Source organism: Esox lucius, chromosome 22, assembly GCF_011004845.1.
Source record: "Esox lucius isolate fEsoLuc1 chromosome 22, fEsoLuc1.pri, whole genome shotgun sequence".
Classification (NCBI taxonomy): Eukaryota; Metazoa; Chordata; class Actinopteri; order Esociformes; family Esocidae; genus Esox; species Esox lucius.
The window spans coordinates 6,397,327-6,421,527 of record NC_047590.1 but is presented as its reverse complement, the minus strand read 5'-3'; the positions used below and the strand labels follow the sequence as shown (position 1 = coordinate 6,421,527).

Genomic DNA, 24,201 nt, shown 5'->3' with positions numbered 1-24,201 from the left:
TGCTTTGCTTTTAATTACGAGCGTTGATGCAGCAATTTCTTTAGGAGGCGATGGGTGTTTGGATTAAAGTATATTCTTGGAGGTTATGGAGGCATCCTCTTACAAACCTGTGCATCCCTTCAGGGGGAAAATATGTTTTATTCAGCCATCCATTTCTTAATTTTATTATTCATTAATTTCTAGTATTTTGAGCTGAACATCCAGAGAATGTATAAAAACAATGGAGGGAATTAAAGTGGACAGATTAACGTGGACGTTCTTGGCCTGGGTGTTGCAAGATAAAGCTCTACAGATGAAGGACAAAGCTAGCAGATATCGACCTGAATCGTGCTTATACATGGAAGGAGAGAAAGAAATCATAATTTACTGACCATTCAGTGGGGATGGTTTTCTATCCTTCAGAACAACTGCCAAGGCAAAAGGATCCATCATTTTCTATTGCTGACAAATTCTTTCCATATGTATGAAACACTACACACTTGCAACAGCCCACAGCAACATACTACTGAAACATGAAAATACAGATGAATGTCAATTAAGCTGCTTTATCAGTAAACATGAAGGTCAGTCATATGAACCTTTCCCCCTCTTTCTAACCTTTAAACATAATACATGTTCGAGTTAGTACATATGGTACAAATTGTACCAATTTAGCAATCAGGGCAGAATCATTAGCCAACATCATTCACAGTTACATGGAATTGGATGATGGGGAACAACACTCCATCTGCCTCGCTCTGAGACGGAGACAGTGTATTTTAAATGCAGTCCATCTGTTGTGACAGTGTTCATAGATTATCGCACGCTGAGGAACATATCAACTGCGTCAAATGTGTGTAAGTCAACAATAATGCTGATATAGGAGGTGGGGGGGGGGGTCACAAATAAATTGGCACTCTAAAATTACACTGGGCTCTAAATGGGTGAAATGAGATTGAGAGCGCAGACGAGGGAGTTACATGGGGATGGTTGGTTTTAGATCCTTTTCGTCGGTAAATAACTTCATGGAGTTACACAAATCAATTCAGGGGCTGGTTACCCCTTTTAGTATGACTGACCCGTGTTGCCCAACCTGCTGGACTACATTGGAATTTAATGGTTAATAGTAAATTGTGTAATCCAATCTGTTGAGCTTAAAACTCAGCTGATCGGTTGTTCTCAGCCCTGCAAAATGACATCTTTATGCATTTTTCATAATATTATCAAAGGTTGGGACATTTAGAAAATGCTAATTCGGTGTACCACTGACATTTTGTTCCTGGGGTGAGGGTGGAGATGTCTCAGACATGCTGCTTCACTGAAGGCTTTTTTTCTGAACTAAGAAACGTTCGATCAAATTGCCTTAACATCGTTTTCTTAGTGTGACTACGAAAACGATGAGTCAGATTACATGTCTCTTTGAGTAACAAGAGTAATGACAGCCAGGTAAATATACCCGGGTGGGGGGGGGGGCTAGTTCAATAATGACGACTTCTGGTTGAATTTTGTGACGTAATGCTCGTGTCTCTCTTGCCTTTGCCTCCATGTGTTGTGTCATCTCATTGAACCTACCCAAGATGCAGTTTTTTACCCATAGCCCATCCCGTTGCTTGTCAATCCAATCCAATGCCTGCTCCTCCTTTTCCGTTGCCCCGCCCCCCCTACCCCATCATCACACGCTACTTGTCCTGTCCCTCCCCAAGGCTCAAGCTGTCAGATGAGAACCCTGGACAGTGGGATCGGCACCTTTCCCCTCCCCGACTCCGTCACCCGGGTCAACGGGCGCCACATTCCCAAATCCGAGTCCAGCCCCGACCGGATGGCGGCGAAGATGTCAAGTCCCGCCGACCCCGACCAAGACCTCCCCTCTGTTTCAGCCGGTCGTCCCACTGCCCACATCAAAGTGCCTCAGACCCACCAGCACACCACGCCCGCCCCCGGCCACTTCCTGTCCGAGCCTGCAGTTACCGGAGGGGGCCGCGGACTAGACGTTACCAGCAGGCTCCCCAGGCCGTCCGCCTCAGGTAAGACCGGGGCTGGGGGTTGGGTCAACCTTAAACCTTATAACAACATTCTGGTTACGTCCTGATTCTCTGCCCTCGCCCCGAAGTGCGCGCTTCCACACTCCCCTTCAGGGAGTCCAGTCTGGCCAGTGGGGAGGGTTGAAGGGCAAACTTCAGGGAGAAGGGCTGAAGATCGGAGCGAGCACTGTTCCAGGTCCTGTGTCGTCTCTTGTCTCATGCTGGTGACTTTGCATCAAGTGAACCGCAGACGGTCTGACCTGGCTCAGAGGATGTTCTGCAGCGACCATGAAATCCAATTTGGTGTTAATTTACTAGTTCGTTACAAGCTATCCATGGAGTTTGAGAGGATCTGCACTGGCACTCTTTAATTGCATAATGCGGTTGTCAGTGTTTCACTAACACACATTAGGGTTGCCCTGTATATTCACTATGCTCTCCACATGTCAAGTTTTAGTACCTTTGACCATGACTGCCTGATATACTGAAACTGTTCCACCCGTTTCGATCTGAACGGAGGGTCCATTCTCCAAATCAAGGCATTCAGCAAGAAGAAGAACCTTGTGCCTTTGTTTGTCAATCTCCTATACATTTTGAATTGTGGAATCGATTAACGTGAACATACGTTAGCCACAGGTGTTTGCTGCTGACGTTCTGGTTTCGTTCATATTCTGACTGATGCCATGTATCCCTGCTTACCTAAAAGATCCTGTCTGCCCTACAGGTGCACCTACAGAGACCCACTGACTGTGTCCCAATGATAGGTTAATATAATTAGACACGCCATAGTGAGCCACACAGACCATAAAACACCTTATGCCAGTTTGTTCACTGCAGCAAAACAACAGCCTGGCTTGGGGTGGGGTGTATCACTTTCAATGTAGGAATGACACGATTCTGGTCATCATGCCTGGGAATTTAGGCAATCTGGGAATGAGAGAAGCCTCGGCACTGTGAATGAGAGAAGCCTCGGCACTGGGAATGAGAGAATTCTTGGCCCTGGAATGAGAGAAACCTCTGAACTGGGAATGAGAGAATTCTTGGCCCTGGAATGAGAGAAACCTCGGAACTGGGAATGAGAGAAACCTCGGCACTGGGAATGAGAGAATTCTTGGCACAGGAATGAGAGAAACCTTGGCACTGGGAATGAGAGAAACCTCGGCACTGCAGCAACACCAAGGAGGGAGGGGGGCATGATGTCATGGAAACGAATAAGGAAGGAGCCTACGTTACCACTGTCTCCTATCTCGCAGGTATTAAAGAAGATGAAAGAACTGCTCTGCCCTCGGCGCCGTACAAATAATTCAGCCAGTGTTGCTGTGGCCAACAAGGCCTGTTCAATTATAACGCCAAAAAGGATGTGGGAAAGTTGGAGGGAGAAAACAAGGGAGGTGGAAGGTGAAGGTAATAAACAATGACTCAGTGGTGACCGTCAATGGTTACCATTCATCGGTGGTGACTGTCTGAGGCAGGCAATTCAGGGTTTCCTCAAGTCAGAGAATAATCACCACAGGGAGGATGCCATTTACTGTCAATGGATGAAATGCCAAGCTACCCCCCCCCCCCCCCCCCACACACACACACACACAAGGACAGCGTAGTATCAGGCTTCTGTTGTGAAACGTGTACTGTTATCACCACGTCACAAGTGGCACCGTACTCGCTTCATAGTGCACCACTTTTTACCGGATTCCTTTGGGGCCAAACAGACGTTAGCGCACTCTGAAGGACGCCGGCCCTCAATACGTAGCTGTGGCATTTGCATTCTTACTTTTTCCTGCCCTAAATTTACAGTATGTGCGGGCTCCCATCGCCGTGACGACGTGTGGGTTTGGATGTTGTCCGTTATTCTCATGATTCGTCTTTCTTCTCTGTATTCTTTTGAATTGCAGATGTGATCAGAACCAAGCGTCCGGGTCAGATAGAATTCCGCAGCACCAGCCGGTCAGTGAATACAGAGGCCCAAGAGAAACACGTGTCAAAGAAGAGGAACACCAAAGACCCTAATTCGGCCAGTGTAAGAACATTCGTGCACGCTGAGGCCCTGTGTGTGTGTGTGTGTGTGTGTGTGTGTGTTTGTGTGTGTGTTGGGGGGGGGGGCACGTGGCATAAAAAGTTGCATTAATTCCTGTGTTTTGAGTCACACTGCTCCAAACAGAGGGTTGTAGAATCCTCCTCCTGAACCCTCCATGAAAACCTGTCAGTGTCCCCAAAAAAAACTCCGCAAGGAGATAATTAGAAAAACACCATTAATAATGGATTGTCGTTATGAAGCGTCTCTGTGATCTGTCGCCCAAAATAGTGTCGCTTTTGGAATAAATTCTCATTCCATTCTGATGTCCCTCGTTACTGAACAGGACAGAGCCCTGAGAGTGTGCAAGTACTCTGCCAGCAGCAGTGACACAGAGACCGAGTCAGTGGGGAACACTCTCGTGTCCCCCCGCAGGACTCTGACCAACGGAGCCAAGACCAGCCACCAAGGTCAGAACCACTTCCGAGTCCCACGGTTACAATGATCGTTTTAACCTAGGTGAAATATTGATTTTCGTCATTAGTCTATTTTACAAATAATTTTCTTCATGAAGCAACGGTTGACTTGTCACATCTCGGCATTGCTGTATGAAATTAACGGAGGTTGACTGCTCAGTTGATTTGTTGCCCGTTTGATTCATTAATCAGTTGGTCTCCACAGTTGACAACGACAAGGAGACGATGAAGAGGAGCAGTTTGGAAAAGTATCCATTGATCATGGATTACCATGAACATGACGTGTTCTCCCTGGAGAAGGAGGCGCAGCGGAGGAGTATCTCTCAATACAACTTGTTGCACAACCAGTCATCGTTACAGGGCAAAGCAGGAGACAGACTGAGCGTAAGCACTTCCTGTTGACCTATGACCTATCACTGGTGACATATTCTTTTGTTTACCAGTCGTTATCTTATCTAATCAAGTAGTATGATGATGTTGCTTCATGACATATTGCTTGGTCCACAAGCCTGAAAGTAGAAAATATGTTTGCGCTGCCGTGTCTGACCTCCTGATCAAGGACATAGTAAAACTTTCCCTCTTGTTCAGTCAATTAATCAATCGCACCAAAAATGTGCGTAAAAAAAAAAAAAGAAGAAATTACTGTATTGATCATTTCCTCCACTAATCTTGAAAAATTATGAAAACAGCCAACATAAACCACGACGCCCTCTACCCATACAGTGGGGAGAACAAGTATTTGATACACTGCCGATTTTCCTACTTACAAAGCATGTAAAGGTCTGTAATTTTTATCATAGATACTCTTCAACTGTGAGTGATGGAATCTAAAACAAAAATCCTAGAAAATCAAATATTTGATACATCAGAAAAGCAGAACTTAATATTTGGTACAGAAACCTTTGTTTGCAATTACAGAGATCATACGTTTCCCGTAGTTCTTGACCAGGTTTGCACACACTGCAGCAGGGACTTTGGCCCACTCCTCCATACAGACCTTCTCCAGATCCTTCAGGTTTCGGGGCTGTCGCTGGGCAATACGGACTTTCAGCTCCCTCCAAAGATTTTCTATTGGGTTCAGGTCTGGAGACTGGCTAGGTCACTCCAGGAACTTGAGATGCTTCTTACGGAGCCACTCCTTAGTTGCCCTGGCTGTGTGTTTCAGGCCGTTGTCATGCTGGAAGACCCAGCCACGACCCATCTTCAGTGCTCTTACTGAGGGAAGGAGGTTGTTGGCCAAGATCTCGCGAAACATGGCCCCATCCATCCTCCCCTCAATACGGTGCAGTCGTCCTGTCCCCTTTGCAGAAAAGCATCCCCAAAGAATGATTATTCCACCTCCATGCTTCACAGTTGGGTTGGTGTTCTTGGGGTTGTACTCATCCTTCTTCCTCCAAACACTGCGGGTGGAGTTTAGACCAAAAAGCTCTATTTTTGAGGATGGGTGGGGCCATGTATTGCGAGATCTCCAGACCTGAATCCGTATTGCCCAGCGACAGCCCCGAAACCTGAAGGATCTGGAGAAGGTCTGTATGGAGGAGTGGGCCATCCCTGCTGCAGTGTGTGCAAACCTGGTCAAGAACTACAGGAAACGTATGATCTGTGTAATTGCAAACAAAAGTTTCTGTACCAAATATTAAGTTCTGCTTTTCTGATGTATCAAATACTTTAATTACTTAAAAATCATACAATGTGATTTTCGGGATTTTTGTTTTAGATTCCGTCACTCACAGTTGAAGAGTATCTATGATTAAAATTACAGACCTCTACATGCTTTGTAAGTAGGAAAACCTGCAAAATCGGCAGTGTATCAAATACTTGTTCTCCCCACTGTGTATAAGTGCTATTGTTTTGGTAGCACATTTTCATAAAAGGGAAAAAAACACAACGTTGCCTAATTGCTTTCGATCTGCTCGCCCTGTCGTGTCACAGGGTATTTGCCTACCAGTATTTAACTTCACAGAATGACAAATGAGAAGCATTGACCATGAAATGGCCCTCAGCCCCCCCCCCCTGTCCCCTCTTCCCTAGAATCAGTGCAATAGAAAAACCACACACACGCACACTGATCCCACCACCCTGACAGATAAGAAATCCATAATCTGCAAAAGGTTCTGCTTCCACACAATTTCAACACAAGACAACGTAAGAATACATGAACGTTATGTAACGTATATTGTTAACCTATAGAGGCCTTGCACTATAAAGGATGAAGAGCGGTGAAATTGGCAGCCACTCAACTTGGAAACTCTTCTGGTGAGGCTTCTCTAAAATGTACAGTATAAACCTTTGTCATTCCCTCTTGGGGGTCAGATGTTTCCAGCAGATTCTACAATTACACATCTGTCATTCTGCACTGACTAAACCATTGACTGCTCAAAGTTTAATGTTGATGAGAAGCGTTGTCGTCAGGTGCCTTTGGCGCTGAGGGAATCACTGCACCAACGTTGCTTCGCTTCCCCCTGAACGAGAGTATAACACGGCACGCAGCTTTTTTATCAGCTCCAGTGTGAGCCTTCCACTCCTGATATTAGTCTTAAGTAGCCAGTATTTTAAGTTTTGTGTCAGTATGAAAGAAATTCAGGTGGGGCTGCTGGTGGTGAGGTTTTACTGAGGTTTTCTAACAAGGTTTATTTGGGGTTGGTTGGCTGCTCTGGTTATGAGCTGGGGGTTTGGAGGCATGGCCTGGATTGTGATCAGGCTCCCTACAGAAATGCAGGTTGTTTGACTGAGACCATGTTCATCCAACCAGCACCGATGAGAACACCCCAACAAAGACACAGAGCAACACTATGGATCTAATCCTACAATCTATTGTTGTCCAGTAATTGGTCTTGGAAACAACTTCCAAGAATATATATATAAAGAAATAAAATAAAAAAAGGAAACTCAGAAAACACAACCAACCAGAGAGATTAAGGCCTGTAAGGACGATTGGTATTGTTTTGACACGGTGGCCGCTGATTATTCAGTATAAAACGGTTATTAATGACATTGTCAAGTTATAGGTTTATGCATTGAAATACTAAACAGGAAACAATGTTTAAAAGCCATGAGCCAATCAACATGATGGATGGCCACTCCTCAACCCACTTAATCCTTAGTATCATCTATCGACTTTAAAGGGATAATGTTTCTCTTAAAAGGGGTCAGAGTTGCCCTCCTGTCCAATCAAAACAATACTTCCAGGTGTGCTGCACGTGTCCGGTGGCGTCCTTCCCTTCGAGTATGTCAGGTAAGTTCAGAGCACCGTTGTGGAGGAGAGGCATAAGATTCGCCACCGCCGAGGGGTTTGGGGAGTAGAGGGGAAGTTTGCGGAAAGGTGCGGATAGGGAGCGTGGGTCGGGCACGAGCTCGGGTGATTTAAGTGCCTTTAATAACCTTTCACAAACACTCAGGAGAGTGATGTAAAGCTCGGCAGCTCCCATCAGAGTCCTCATGGCCCTGCCTGGCCCCCATTCATCATCCTGACACTGCCTGACAGCAGCGCTCGCTGCCCCGCCCCTCCGCCCTGCCTGCCTCTCTGTCCGCCCGCCTCCCTGGCTTCCACAGCCCTCCTCCCCTTGGCCTCCTTCACTGCCCCTTTCATTCTCTCTCAGGTTCGGCTCTTGTCCTCTTTCCTCCTCTCTCGTTCCTTTCTCCCTCTCTCCTGTTTATCTCTCCCCCCCGCCCCTTTCTCCCTCCTGATGGGTAATAGAGATTGCCGCTGGCCTTTCCGACAGGGGGAGAACAGCATTAGGGCGAAGGAGCCAGGCCAGAGGAGGCCAGGTTAAACAGCCGTATGACTCATTCTTATCTGTGTTCACACCCTCTCCCCAGCTGCTCCTAATGGCTTGTTACCTGGACCCCTATATAACACTAGGAGAGGAGGACATTTCGGCTCCTGGATGTGCAGTTGGAAATATTCCCCCTAGTTATGTGGAATGTGCTTCGGGTGACTCACGGAATGCTGTGAGAGAATTGTAACTAATAGGATCTTGTGGTACTGTGCTTCACCAGCCAGGATGTGCACTCAATAAATATGGCAAGGTTTTTTGCAGAACGATCTGCCTTCTCATCCCCAAACGACCCTGATCCCTCTCCTTGCATAGAGACCAGGTTTTGTCTCTTAAGCACGCGGCCTGTATTGATTTAAATTGTAGACTAGCGTCTGTTACTGACTTCTTTATGAATTGTCCAGTAAAAACAACCATTCTCTCATTGGCGTCCTAATCGATTGAACAACTCTTGACATGTCTTTAGAAAGGGAAAATGTTTTCAACACACATATTCTGTTGGATCGGATTTACCCCACATGTTCTCATTGAACTGAAATACTTCTGTGCCGCTACATGATAACCAATTAGGAGTTGACAATTTATTTTTTCCACCTGAAGTGCCCCCCCGGGGGTAATGTGTTCCTGTGTTAGCTTGTAAAGGACACACTTCAACTGGCTCCTCAGCCAGCGGGTGGTCAAGGTCTGCACGGAGGTTGGGTTCGACCCACAGACAAGAGTGGTAATTGTGTTTCACCAAATCAAATCCAAGGCAAGATAAGAGTCCCCCCCTACAGAGATAAGGGAGGATCTCTGCGCTGTTAGCAAAGGAGCACGACCATGATTGCCGTTCCTCACTGTCAAAGGAACTGAACGAAAGGCCTCCCCAATCCCAATCACCGATCCCAATCAAATCAAACACCCTCTGCCCTGTTCTCATGGTGTTCTGTGGCACTGCAATGAAATACAAATATTGGAGCCGGTTGCCTGGACCCAGGCGATGCCTTGTCCTGGACTAAAAAGCATTTTCAATTTAGCACCTATTTTGTCATTCTCATACGCAACACGTCTTCGTACAGAGAGATATGTCCTTGTGCAGATATGAAACCCATGCATTTTTATAACCAACCCTTGAGTCATCATTACTCGTCCCCGTACCTCAAAAGTGACCTTCTTCACAGGTCTCAAGTATTTCATATTCTCTAACTAGTGATTCGATACGCACGGAATAGCTATAGTAACCCACAGTGCATGTCTACTGTTTATTGTAAACCAGCTGATTGTTAGCAAATCATTTCTGTGCTGGACTCCCTGAGAGAGGAGACATTTCTTGAAGGCACCTTGCAGTGAAACACTTAATGATGAGGAGTTGGAATACCCCCGAGGGCTTTCCATACCCCTGGCAATACCTTAGGGTACTTTAAACCCGGAAATTGTGTGGATGGCTTGGCCTGCTTGGGGAGACTGGCTGGAAATAAATTCGGTCTACCAAATAATTTTGTTTACTACCCAACAGGTAATTACTGAGGCTTGCATAGCAAGAGGCCACAGGTTCAATCTTCGACATACTTATTTTCTTGTCTGCTACTCCTCACCAGGGATCCGTGAGATTTGAGGTTTCGTGAGATTTTGGGTATTTCCCTTCTTACCCAGAGTTAGGCGAACTGACGGAAATTATACATAGTAACTGGTAAAGCAAAAATGCTTACAGATAATGGTAACAAATAGATTCCATCATCTTCCCCACCAGCGACTGTGGGCTATGATTCCTCTGAGCTCTCTTCACAAGAGACTTGGAGAATAACTGGCTAGTACTTACTCGTGGATTGAAATTGCTTCGGAACAGAAATAGATATTCTGGATTATATGTACCTATAAGTGAGATATAAGAGAGGCATACATTGTCTGTCTATCTCACTTTTACCTATACTTCACTCTGTCCTGTCTTGCGAGGATAAATATGTCAAAACACCTACAGCTCCGGAAGAAATTAAGAGACCACTGCACCTTTTCTTTGCTTTCCAAAAAGTCAAATTAACAGAAGGGTTAATATTAAGAGACCACTGCAAATTGAACGCTTCTGTTCCTCACTCAAAACCTTCCTTTTTGACTTTTTTGGAAAGGAAAGAAAAAGTTGCAGTGGTTTCTTAATTTATCCTGAGCTGTATGTGGCATATAGTAGAATTCTTTGTTGGTAGACTGTGACAGAGTAGTCAATGATATGGGGAAGGTCTGATATATGGACTGTAGTCTCTGTATCCTGCAGTTGTTTATTCTTAGAAGTTATCCACCTGTATTGCTATACCCATTAGGAGTGAATAGAAATAAAATGAAGACAACAGACAAATCATTGACGTGAATGGGGATCATGTTCTGTTTATTTTAGTTCTATTTCTGAGCACCAAATCCTATCCCATGGGTGTAATCCAGGAACACATAACTTTGCAAACGCCTCGCTAACTACTCAGTCTTCATTACATCTCCTACTGACTCTGGATCCATGGTTAAAGAGGCAGTCTGGGACTGCTTTGTTATTGTGCAAATCCCAGATCGTTCCAATGTGGCATAATAACAATGTCCTGAAGTGTGTACCCGCGGATGACAAAAAAAAAAAAGAAAACCTGACTAACCTCAGTTCCTCCTCTCCTGTTTTGTTGTGTTGTTGCTGTAGAAAGGGAATCAACCGGACAAGCTGACAGGCAGCTGTGGAATCCAGACCGGCTCCAGGGACGTATCCTTGGAGTCCCTGAACAAGCTGAACGGCACCGGGCCGGGTCTGTACCCGGAGGCAGGGCTGAGGCCTGTCAGTGCTAACTGCTCCTGCTCCACCGGGGAGAGAGTGGGGGACTGCTGCTGTGGCACGGCCGACAACGAGCCTTCGTCCTCCAGCTACTCCTGCAGCAGGCCCGGAGCGGAGCACTCTCTCAGCGACTCGCTTTACGACAGCTTCTCCTCGTGCACCAGCCAAGGCTCTAATGATGTGTAGGGGCGGGGGGGGGGGGGGGGGGGGGGGGGTCAGAGCTGGGGACGTATTTCCGTTTAGTCCCCTGCTACTCCCGACAACTGAAGCACTTAGGAAGGAAGTGATGTCATCGGGGATGTCATAAGGACTTAACTACACTGACTGTATGCATGACCTCTGACCTGGATAATTAACCTTTAGGCTACAACAGAACCACCTGTTCAAGGTGTTTCAAACAATGTTGGAAATCTGTGACTTCTTAGCCTGATTTCCAAAGGGGAAGTGGTTTTTTTATATATATATTATTGCACTGTAAGAAAAAAAATTAACTGTAAAAAGTTTCAGTTTCTAACGAGTTTAAAAAGTGACATTTTATTTTGAAGACACAACTTGAGTAAATACCACAAATTCAGATCAATAAATGACATCATCAGGAGCAACTGATGATGCCTCCTAGTGTGAATCAATACCTTAAGATTTGTGAAACAATTATGATCATTGGGATGTGGATGGGTTGAATGCTCGCTGATAATGTTATCTCCAGACAGAATTTGAATAATATTTTACTGCCAGCGTTGTATCGCGTGTGTCTGAATGGTACTCCTGAATCAGACGGTTTTGCTGGCTTTAATAACACATTTGCAGAGCGAGGTCTATGTAGCTCAGGGAAAATACAACACTAATATTTATACCTAGTTACCTTGAAAATAAGGTTACACTCATGGACAATACTGTCATTTTTCAAGTAAAACCTTCACAACTACAGGTTAGCATAATGTAAAATGGTGTCTTGTAGCATACTGTACATGTTAAAACATTCTCCTTTGTTGTATATTTTATGTGTAGAGAACTGCTATTAATTGAATGGTATATGCAATTTAAAATGTATATCATTATGTTTTGTTTGCCAATCATTTATCCTGGTCTGTAAGTCTACTGATTGAAAATAGCTCATGTTTCCATGTTTTGTGACATCCTGTAGGGTTTATCATACAAAAATGTTTATTTTGTCGAATAAAATCTACTACTGCAACCTTTTATCACTTTATCCAATAACACATTTGAAACGCGTTTTGGAATAAATCATCATGCCAAACGTGTATGTAATTTGATTTTGGTGCTAATGAAAGACAGAATGTGTAGGCTGTTTCGTTGTCTGGACATTATACTATGAAACTGTTAATAATGTGTATGGAGAGAATATCGCTAAGACCCAATGTGTATTTTTCTAGCTGTTGAGTATTTATACCCCACGTTTTGTACATGGAATTGTATAGCAGTGTTCAACTGTTTAATGTCACACTTCCTTTCCCTGGCTGTTGCTTTGTAAAGAGAACAGGTTACCAGCAGTGTTACTAAGGTAATTACGTGTCCGATTTCCGCTGTTACATTAGGCTTTTAATGCTATATTTTATGTAATAATTTCCTGTATGAATAAAAAGAAATTATTTCCTATTTGTGTGCAAGTTCCCTCCACAATCACACTTTCGGCTGTATGGTATAGTCAGCCAAAGAACAGTACGATCTTGACTGGCCTTCGCCAGTGGAACAAAAGCATGCAATAGCAACCTTTGGGGTAGGTTACTGCTATTTGCTGCAGGAGCCGGTATTAGAAAAGCCCTCTATTTGAACCGATTTGTGTAGCCATTGTAATATCCTTCGATCACAAGATGTGTCACTGTTGTGTTCACTTAGTTTCATTGTGAGACTAAGACTGGGATTTTTGTTTTCAAACCCACCACCATAACAGCGTCAAAGCAGCGAGAAAAAGTAGCGTGCCTTGTTGACATAGTCATACTGTGCCTACACATTTTAAGCATACCTGTAATCCGAGTTGCCCTGGTGTAGCTTTTCAGTATCCAGGATCCGTCTGTGAGCCTTAGTTAATTTAAACACTGCAATGCTCATTTGATTGAATTGAGCCCTAAGAGTGCTTACAAAGCGGCACGATTTGTAACAATTAAGAGTCCCTTGATGGGCAATTATGTGAGTATAAATAAAAGTAATTATTTTAGCTACTCGAGTGACTTCCGAAAACGCTCTCTCCCCTTTTTTCTCAACCCCGTTTCCCGCATCTCTAACTTAGACGCAACATAAAGATCCATAACGATCCATAGCAGACACTCAAGAACTAAGATAAGATCTGTCAACGATGTCTGATCATAAACTGACAACTTCGAATTTGGAAAAGAAAATACTGAAAATTACGTTGTGTGTTCTTTAAGTGTGTATGAACTATATTTTTCTATGCCACGATCTGTCGTCACGTGGTACGTTTTAAGATTTCTCGCCATCCAATTTTATTGGAATTCAGCCACGAAGTCCGTTCACTTGAAGAGAGCTCGCCCGCATCCAGCGTTGCGCATCACATTCCTCGCTGGCAGCAGAATGTGCGCACACGTTGATGTCACGGAAGCTCTTTGGGGTTTTCTTTCGTTCTAAGTTCACCTGGTCTGATGTGTTCCTCTAAAGTGTCATTTAGGGGAGGATGTTGCTTCTCATTTATGCAACTTTGATTGGATTTTTCTTCAAAACAGGTATGTAAAACTTCGAGGCGTTTCCTAGCCTTCAGTAGGCTACCTATACCTACATGCGTTGGCTTGCTGCGTTTTATTCTGACGCTGATTGCATTTCTCCAAGTGATGTGTGAAGGTTTCCGGATATTCTAATCAAATTCAAGTTTGGTATAGGATAATATTATTTTTGTTCAGTTGGTTTTGTTACATGAACTCAATTACATCGTTTTCGGAAGTCCAAGGAGAGGTTTATCAAGTGATAACCCAACAAGTCGAAGGAGACTAAATCTGCGCCTCAGATCAGCTTGTTTAATGCACTTATTTATCACTGTCTTGGAATAAGAAACCGATTTTAGAATTTGACATTCTTACTTTAAATAATTGAACACCGCTTCAATAATAGTTCAGATATAATGTTAGATGGGTTGTTTCTGTAAAGCAAATCTGAGCGTCTTACTTATGCAAAGGCTGCTCTTTTCAAAATGTGATTGAGTATTTTTCCTATCTCCTATTCAATTGAATGAGACTGCACTGTTTATTAATACATTGCGAAATTCTCAAACATTGAGCATTATGTTTGGAGAATATTTCTGACCAGATGTGCTCTTTTTTACAATTACCTTAAATGGCATGCCAATTAGGGAATTTATTAATAATAATAATAGTTGCTCATATACGTGACAAGACACCATCACAGGTGTATAACGTTTCCATTGATTTTGTAAAGCAGAGGGACACGTCTAAGCTACTCATTATAAGCTACTAATTGCTCTGTATTTGACCACAGAGCTGCAGTTCCCATTGTTCCCATTTCTGGAGTAGACATTCCATCATGCTCAAATGATTTGAAAGAAACATGATTGATCAACAGTTGTCAGCTGAGGTGAATGTAATAAATTAGAGAATTATGTTTAAGTGGCAAATAAGCTCTAATTCCGTATACACCTGAAGAATACAAATGTCATGAAATGTGCAGAGAACAACAACCTGTGAAATACAAGATAATAGTGAAGGTGGGTGATGACAACCACAAACTGTATTGCCTTTCACATTGAGACACCTTACAGCAATGACATGGTATTCAAACGGTGGTACATTTAGTATTTCCAGTGGGATCATGTACAGTAAAGTTACAATTACTATTAATTTTATCACTGGTGACATGGTGACAACTCTGTGGAGTAGTTGGGTTTAGATATTTCATCCTACAGCCTCTGATCTTGACTTCACAGTCATATGCCAATCAGAAGCTGAGATTGAGAGATGTTTTTAGTCTACATTTCCAGGAGAACCTATATGTTAGAACTGCATTTGGCATGAATATCAGACTGGTGTGTAGGTTCTGTTTTGGGTTGAATTTGGACTGTTACCTTCACAAACATCATCTTCATTTTCAGCAAAAATAAATTGTCAGTTTTTTTAGCAGGATTTTTATTTATTGATATAGTACTGAGGAGCAGTATAAACTGTGTAGAAAGTTATTACTATATGCTAAATGCTAATATTGTGTGATTATTAAGTTAGAGGACAAATGCACTTCTTCTGCTCATGATGTGTTTTACCACTTTCTAAAACGATATTGCCTGCTTGATGGATGACGTTTTGAAGCATTAAGCTGCGGCCGGATTTTGTTTTGGATCCCTTTCAATTAAATTTGGCCGTCAGACTGGGTGATAAATAGCTGTCGCCATTTCAATAATTAAACACAGTCGTGTAACGGAAAACAAATGACCTGCAAATTGTGGCTCTTCATTTTATTTAAACGTGTTATTGTTTAGCACTGTGCAGTTGTGCATGCTTCTGGAACATTCTGACTGACATCCTGTTCTCTTTGGCACATTTTGCTGTTCATCTGTTATTCTCAACAAAGTTCTTCAGTTTGTTATTCCCTTTGAAACAACTGTGTATAAATAACCATTCATCTGAAATCTTTGGTAAATTTTGTTGTTTTGACCTGTTATGAAATGAAATATTTCCCACTTAATGCCAAGCTTTCCACACATTATTGTTTCCAATGGCTTTACATAAAATGTGGTTGGCAGCTGAGTACACTTTCTTTATATGTGGTTTTTGCATTATACAACTCCACTTTGCTGGGTTTCGTCATTGTGATAACAAGCATGTACATATTTACTCAAGGAACTGTGTGATTTTTGGGGCATTTGAATGACATTAATGCTGTCTATGGTGAGGTTCTGGTAATTATTTTATCTCATATTCCTGTTCTCTTTTATTTTGTGATGTCCCCATTTTGAAAGGATAGCTTCATGACACCTACAGTCTACATCTTTGTTTAACATGTTACCTTTTCAACTACCTTTTTAAAATATCAGCAGACCTTTTCATTTCGAAGATGCATTTGTCTCTACTCGGTCTTGCCTGGTCTGGGAATGGCAGTAGATCACAAAATAACTTATTCTTGATTAGGGGTGAAATCAAAACACCCTAGAAGAACAAAGAATAACACTGATGACCTAACTGAAGATCAGTGTGCACAAGATAGCATTTTTGCAATATTTCATGTAAGAATTTGAGCTTAATTCTTTCAAATGCCTTGCCCTCCAGAAATCCCAGGATCCTTGGCAATGATGGCAAAAATACCGTTGTTGTTTATCTTGATCTTATGTTTACAACATCGAAGAAATCTAAATTAAGCTATGATTGTTAGAAGAAAAACTCTAATCTAATAGATGTATCTTCCTATTAAGATGTTTTTTTTTTAAAGTTCATCTGAGTCATTAGGATATCTTAAGCGGTCACTCACGACTTGTTTCACTGGAGTATGAAGTGAGACACACCAAAGCCCTTATCATCATGGGGAAGGTCAGAGAACACATCAATGAAATGAGAATTATGCAATGGCTACGAAAATGAGTTACACGCATGAAAATACCCATGTCCACGATTAGGGCAATACTTCAGAAGTTTAAATCAACTGACGCTGTGAAAAACCTGGTTGGTAAAAACCTGGCGACCCAGGTTTTTTTTTGCCCTCATGAACACTAAGAAAGATGGTTCCGGAGGAAAAACATTGGTGTCACCAAGTCCCCAAAACCTTAATTCGACGTCACCTAAAATGCCAACAAGCAATTTGGATGTCTTTTCAGAAGAAAGCCTCTACTCTCATTAATACATAAAGATTAGATTTGATTCCTCTTTATTGTCATTGAACAGTACAAGTACAGTACAATGAAATGCAGTTAGCATCTGACCAGAAGTGCAAATAGAAGTGGGCAGAACCTTATCAAGTATTAATTATAATGTATGTAACAAGTGGGATGTATAGATGGGCTATGAAATGCCAGTGCAAATGGCAATACTCTATGTGCAATGAAGGCAAATTGAAGGTAGCCTGTGTAACTGAAATGCAGGCATAGCAGGAATGAGGTTCCTGAGGTAGACATGTACAGGTAGCATCTGAAAACATCACAGCTTGGAGTTTGATAAAACTCTACACCAGATAGACAGGTCTGGTGAGCTGTCAATCATTACACCTGATAGACAGGTCCGGCGAACTGTTCATTACTAGAGCAGATAGACAGGTCCGGTGAACTGTTCATTACTAGAGCAGATAGACAGGTCCGGCGAACTGTTCATTACTAGAGCAGATAGACAGGTCCGGTGAACTGTTCATTACTAGAGCAGATAGACAGGTCCGGTGAACTGTTCATTACTAGAGCAGATAGACAGGTCCGGTGAACTGTTCATTACTAGAGCAGATAGACAGGTCCGGTGAACTGTTCATTCCTAGAGCAGATAGACAGGTCCGGTGAACTGTTCAATACCACAACAGATAGACAGGCCTGTTGAATGGTTGAGGTGACTGTGCCAGTCTTGTCTCGGTTTCTGTTACAGGTCATGCTCTCCAGATCCAGTGCTACCAGTGTGAGGAGGTGAGAAACAATGAATGCTCCACACCGGAGTTCATCGTCAACTGCACCGTCAACGTGCAGGACATGTGCCAGAAGGAGGTGATGGTGAAGGCGGACGGTAAGAGAGCAGCTCCTCCTGGACCGGCCCATTGCGTTCACATTTTCCCGGTTTACCTTACATTCCTTTAGTCGTCACTGAAGGCACCATATATCCAACCCGGCGAAGAGGGAGCCGAGTACGACCGACAAGAGACCAGCGCGAGAGAGCGAGTGATAGGAAGGTCGGGGATGTCATGGTGTCAGAGTGGGGGCCAGAATCTAAACCCACGTCGGGGGGGGGGGGGGGTGGGGGGGCTCATAAGCTAGGCCGATTCCATAACATCCGTTGGGAGACGTAAAATAATTTCAAAGAGGTGATTACCACAGTTCATGCATGGATTATGTCTCTCGTTGTTTCAGTAGGATTATCCCAAGGTAAGAATTGATCCGTACATTGTAATGAGCGAACACACTTACAATACACTACATCTATTGATCCCGCCACATCCAATGGTTATTACATTTACTTTGACATTTAGGTCACTTGGCAGACGTTGTTATCTGGAGGGAATTACAGGAGCAATTAGGGTGAAGTTCCTTGCTCAAAGGCACATCAGCCGTTTGCTGTGTTAGCAGGGTAGGCTCTGGGATTCAACCCAGTGTTCGTGACTGGCCCATTTGCCCCTTGTGTACCACTCGTACTGCATGCACGGTATGTCACCAGTGATAAAATGTAAGCTTCCAATTGCAAGGGTATTCTATTAATTCCCGAAGAATGGCATGGTTATGCTGGATATAGCACATGTAGTCCAATCTGTGTATCAGTACGCAGTGGTTGATATCCCTCATCATTCAAACACGACGAACTACGGCTATGATGTCATGAACAAATGCACACAGATGTAATGGTTTGAATAACCTTTAGATAAGAATTCACTCTCTGAAGGAAATGCACGGATACAATGTATTCACAAATTGTTGATAGTCCTGCGTTCCTTGGAAAGGTCTTCCAAGTGATTAAATTTAAATCTGATGTTGGGCTTCCATCCTCCTGTAACCAGACGAACTGAAAACTCAAACACTTGTAGCAATGTTGGGTAATGAATGAATGGTCCTTAATTATATCTTATGTCATATGTCATACAATGTCAGCCTGAAACAATGAGCCAAACAAATTATTTTTTAATTGCAGCAAACAATGATCACAAGAAACCAATTTGCGAATTAAGACAATGTTGTCTGTAGAAAGGAACTCTGGTCCCAGTTCAAAGTTCATCGGCATTGCTACTTGGTTCGTCAGATTGTCCTACCCAAATGTGCAGTACTATGAAATAAAGAATAGGATTGATTAAGCTGAAGACGTATTGTTAGTTTTGTCATAGTTAATAGCAGTAATCAGGGTCTGATGTAGATGGCAATTTTCTACTTTAGTCCTGAAGGCTTGTCTGACATCTTCAAGAATGAACAAGCATATTGTCTTGCGTTTTCGAATTGCCACTCGGTCTGACAGCTAATCTGTCGTTATCAAGACAAAGAGGAGTGCATAGAAGGAGGGATGAGTGATGCAACATTTTAACACAACATAAAGTTTGCTCTTCCTTTTAATCTCATTCCTCACTAAATTTTTAAAACTTTCAGCAACACGTGAAACAACATCGACATGTATAAGACATTTTGCTGCAGTCCTAATACAATTAAAGACAGCTTCTTTCATTATTGACGCATTTCAGCTGCAGTGCAATATATTACTTTTATATTAAGTTTTTAACCATGTAATATAAAACTGGAAACATCCATAAAGGCATAAAACAATTATCAGTGCACACAGAATCAGTGGAGCTTGAGCCTGATCTCCAGGAACACATTGGGCTTGTTTGTGTCTATTTCCTGTAGCCCTGCACTAGTTAAACATAAATCATTTCATTGCATACTACTTCAATTATTGAGAAAGCATACACAAATAGTTTCAGTTCTTACAACTCTAATGGAGTCCAGATTTGAGTTGTATTTGCTTTAAGGAATTGGATAATATAGTAAGCCATGCCTACAAGATCATTTCCCAGCATGCATTGCCCTTTCAAGTAAACTCTGGAGTTACCACCCATCACTGTATTTGTTAATGACAGAGACATAGTTGTTGAACTCACTCATATTAAATTATTTCAATTTGTCAACAGTTGTTAAAATGGTCAACTCTTAATATTTTATCTATTCCATTAACTTATTTTAAAATGTGCTTTGCAAATCACAGTGTACAGAAATCCATGTTTGAAAAACTTTCATAACTTTAGAAAATTCCCTGATTTCCATAACAGGAATCACAGCCTCTGCTGGGATTATTCTGGAAACCTGGGAACTTCACCAGAATTTAGCCAAACTACCCTAAAGTCATTGGCCTACAAAGGAGTGTTTGATTCCTATTGGAAGAGAAGTTATCACATTAACATTCTAGGTCATTCAGACCATTTCACGAACTTTGAGTTAAACAAATATTTGAAAGAATTAGGGTTTACAGTGTGGGGAGTGTTGGTGACAAGTGGCTGTTGAGGGCTTGCAGGGTATTCATTTATCAGGCAAAGTAGACACCTGCTTTCTTACCACCTCCTGTAAAAAGACTAATGGCACAACTAAATTTAAATAAAATCAAACCACACTAAGTCGAGCCGAGTTTTGTTGCACTCGTCCAGTAGAGCTGACATTGTCAATGTTGGTTTGTTATCATGGTTCCATACACAAAGGGTGTGGACACTTAGAGGACCACCTCCCAGTAATATGAACCGCTCCACCATTGATCAGGATAAAGTACTGTCCAATTTCAAATAGCATTGAGCATTGATTTCTCACTTGGCTAACAGTTTCAGATCACCCAGTGTTCCCGCTGTCTAATTGTTTTCCACCCCCCGATGTTAAACCTTTTGCTGGCAAGAAAAGGCAGATGCCGCCCTCGGTCTGGTATTTCATCCGGTTGGGTGCCTCGCCGCAGACTGAGTTGGGGGGGACCAGTACTACGCCGCCCCTGACTGTGTCTCTCTCTTCCCCCTCTTCAGGCATTCATTACCGGAAGTCCTGCGCATCGTCCGGAGCCTGCCTGATCGCCTCGTCGGGCTACCAGCCGTTCTGCACCGGGAAGCTGAACTCTGTATGCATCCACTGCTGTAACACGCCCCTGTGCAACGGGCCCCAGCGGAAGAAACGGCCGCCGATGTCGGCCGCGACGTCCCTCTTTTCCCCTGGCGCCTCGCCCCTCGCCTTCCTGCTGGTCTGCCTCTCCCTGACGTACAACCAAAGGCTCTCGCCCCTCGTCCCGCTGCTCCATCCCGAGGTGACACTAGAGTAGTGTGGGGCCATGCGAGACTCCGCCGGCTGTAGTGCCACAGCCGACTTTAGCGTCGTGTCCCCGAGAGGAATCCTACACATGAGAGAGACTCTGTAAGCGTCACCTTCGGATGTTTAAAAAGCCCTTTGGTCTGAGGGCCTTTTTCTAGCCCCTGGCGTTCTAGCCCCTGGGTCGTCTTTGGCTCGCTTCTCCCTTTCCTCTGTCCTGTGGTTACTCTTCTTACTTCGCGGGGGGGGGGGCCTCGTCGGGGCTACGTACGCTGCTGTTTGTAGGAAGCTACATCATTACTTCCAATGATTAGGAGTCAGACGTGATTATGGTCAATTTATTTAACCCGTTGTGGGTGTGAGTCTGGGGGAGAAGCTAGCAACAGCTTAGGACGTTAAGCAGTGAGTGGTAGAGGTTTTGGTCAGTTAATTACAGTAACTACTAATTACTAAATCACTTGTCTTATATAGTTTGTATGTATTTACTTGAAATATTGCCGAAAGACAAAGGATAAAGGGATTACATCATAAAAAAAAATTATAATGATGTAAGGCATTTGTTTCCATACTTATCCATTCAGAGATGATAGAATGTGTTATTAGCTATAGTAATTTACAGTAAGATAATCACCTATATAAACATCCTCTGTCATTTGTTAAAACAAAACGTACAGACATTTTACCCTGAAAAAAAATGTATATTTAAGTCAACAAACCCCTCCCATCTTTCAGTTTGTTTAGCTGTAGCTCTTGTGCAGTTCAGTTATCCATAACTGATACGTCCCCAAAAAAGACATTCCAGTTCGGGAATCGATAGGGATGCGCAAAGCGTCGTCACAGACGTGAGGTATGTGTCTTGTGTTGTGGTGAAGGTCAGGCACAAAGTACTGGTTATTGTAGCCACCCACTGAAACTGCTTAGGGGAGCTTTTTAGTGTCTCTGCTCATCTGGGTCTTTTTACGAGGGTGGTATAATTCTCATTCAGCAGCATATGTCTTTTTGCAAAAGTATTGACTTACGGAGGCCAGAACTGCTGCGAAACAATTTGCGTCCGGGAATGGTGTGGAGAGCGTTACGATGGGTGGCGGGGCATTGTTGATAGGTCCATTTACTCCGCAATTCATCACGTCTGAATGCTGATCTTACCATTAGGCCCCGCGGAAATCATATCGTCCCTCTTTCCGGTCGGAGTTTTACGATCAGATGATTTGCTCGGGCTCAAGCCCAGCCCTTTCTGGATTGTCCAAAACGATCCATTGTGGGACAGTTGACTGATCCTGCAAACTGTTCCCATTATACCTTCAACCGACCCATCAAACTGACATCTTGTACTGACAATTAGAGCTTAGTGTATGACTACTGAATGTTGTGCCAGTGTGAAAGTGAGGCAAACCTTCACAGAATTGCATAGACAAAAGAGAGCAAGATCAGGTTTTAGCCGGAAGGCGGTACAGGTTATTACTTTGACTAGTGTTGTGCCGTGTTGTTTTGTTTCCTATGAAGTATTGGTGTAACAGTTGTTTTCCGGTCACCTGCTGTCTTTCTGTCTGGCTTGGTCTCCTGTCAATCATTAGAGACTGAAGGGAAGAGGGAAAATGGCCTTTATTACGTTTCGGTGGCTTTCGAGAAATGTATTGATTATCTAGCACTCGTTATTCTTTGACGCTGTAATAAAGTATTTGTAAAGGTGATAATGGAGGATTGGCGTAACACTGTTTTGTTTGTTTAATTATGTTTCTTTTAATGTCTCACGTTAAAAGTTAACTGACAGTGCTAGTGATGATTTCTTTCTCCTTATTTGATGTTACTCATAACCACGTTCATCACTGACCTACAGTACCACGCGTTATGGGTATTTCTTATGATGTTGTAGCTTGGTTGGTCTTCTGTGAAGAGTGACTGTATCTTCCCACCTGACATGCAAATAAAGAGCCATTGAAACTACAAGAAAACACTTGAAACAGCTGACTTACAAATGCTTTGAAATAACCAAAATATGCGAGAGACAAAATAGCAATCTTTTGGAAGGCAGTTTAATGACCTTGGACGTCCGGGAAGGGTCTCTTCTGTTAGAGTTAGGTCTGGTCTGGTCTATTAGTGATAAATGGGACCTGCTAGGTCAGCCACACACTGGGAGATGGCGGGAGAGATATAGGGAAGGAGTGAGAGATGGAGGGAGAGCGAGGTGGCCCAAGGAGCCTTGCACCATGTTTGAATGAGAGCACCGAGGTGATGGAGGCTGTGAAATATCCCAGAGCCTCGCTTTAAATGACACTGACCTCCACTGGCTTGGGATCTTATTATTCACCACCAGATACATACTGTATGTACTTGGCTCACATTCTTTAACCGTCTAAAATCTACTTTGAGGTAGTTGTCCGCGCATTTTGTGTCCACAGTCAGGCCACGGGACGGTGGCACAATTTAGGGGGGGGTTTCATCATTTGAAGTGGACAAAGCAACCCTCCACATTTCAATTCTGCCCCCAATTTCCAATGAACTTCAACTGCTGTAATTCCATCATCACAGACTATACTAATGCAACAGACGTTCATTACCGAATCAGTTTTGTACTGTCTATTAATCACTGGAGTTTCCTAAATGTAAAATATAATTTATTTTGAAAACGACATCCCATCTGTGATGTATCTGTGATTAACTTATTAACCTTCCAGAACATTATTACTGTTCCGCTGTCATGGGTTACACAAAACATTATCACCATGATAATGTTAATAAATGTTCCTGCACATAGGTGTGATGCCATGCCCTGCCCTTGTCCACTTCTTCAGTGATCCCACACAGTGCAGAGAACAAAGAGAACCAAGCTGCTTCTTGCCATTCATTCAGTCAGCAATGGAAAACTAAGTCCTATGAGCACAGTAATCATTTGCTTTAGGCAGACAATAAGGATGGTGACATAAGTGGGTTTCTCTGTGGTGTCACAAATGATTCCACACACACCTGTTCTAGAGAGGTCAGCTCTGTCCTGGTCATCCTCTGTCTTTTATAATGTGTATTAACTTAGATGCTGTTGTCTATCACAAATAATACACTGTTGAAAACAGTCCGCACAATAATGCACGCTTGGTTACCTCATGTCAGAGTGGAGTTACTTAGATACTTAACAAATAGCAGGCTTGGACTTTTGCAAATAACACATTTTTTACATCTCCCATTTGAAACTGAATGTGTAATATGTTTTATGTGATATGTGAGAATATTATACCGTAGTATAACATACCG

The 24,201-nt window shown here is 43.0% G+C and overlaps 2 protein-coding genes across 11 annotated transcripts in view; both read left to right on the top strand.

Annotated features, from left to right (window-relative positions):
- Positions 1-11,249, top strand: part of LOC105022081 (nck-associated protein 5) — a 133,871-nt gene extending 122,622 nt beyond the window's left edge. For 8 of the 10 annotated variants that reach the window (XM_020042388.3, XM_034289606.1, XM_034289605.1 and 5 more), the window contains 5 exons: positions 1,683-2,003; positions 3,893-4,017; positions 4,358-4,481; positions 4,693-4,871; positions 10,914-11,249. In XM_020042388.3, coding sequence (XP_019897947.2) covers positions 1,683-2,003; positions 3,893-4,017; positions 4,358-4,481; positions 4,693-4,871; positions 10,914-11,228 — 1,064 coding nt within the window. In that variant the 3' untranslated portion in view covers positions 11,229-11,249. The other 2 variants (XR_004575132.1, XM_034289612.1) reach the window with 2 other exon arrangements.
- Positions 11,250-13,540: 2,291 nt separating this feature from the next.
- Positions 13,541-24,201, top strand: LOC109614896 (ly6/PLAUR domain-containing protein 1-like). The gene is made up of 3 exons (XM_020042140.2): positions 13,541-13,741; positions 17,576-17,710; positions 20,679-24,201. The coding sequence occupies exons 1-3, from the start codon at positions 13,693-13,695 to the stop codon at positions 20,966-20,968; spliced, it is 474 nt and encodes a 157-aa protein (XP_019897699.1). The 5' UTR covers positions 13,541-13,692; the 3' UTR covers positions 20,969-24,201.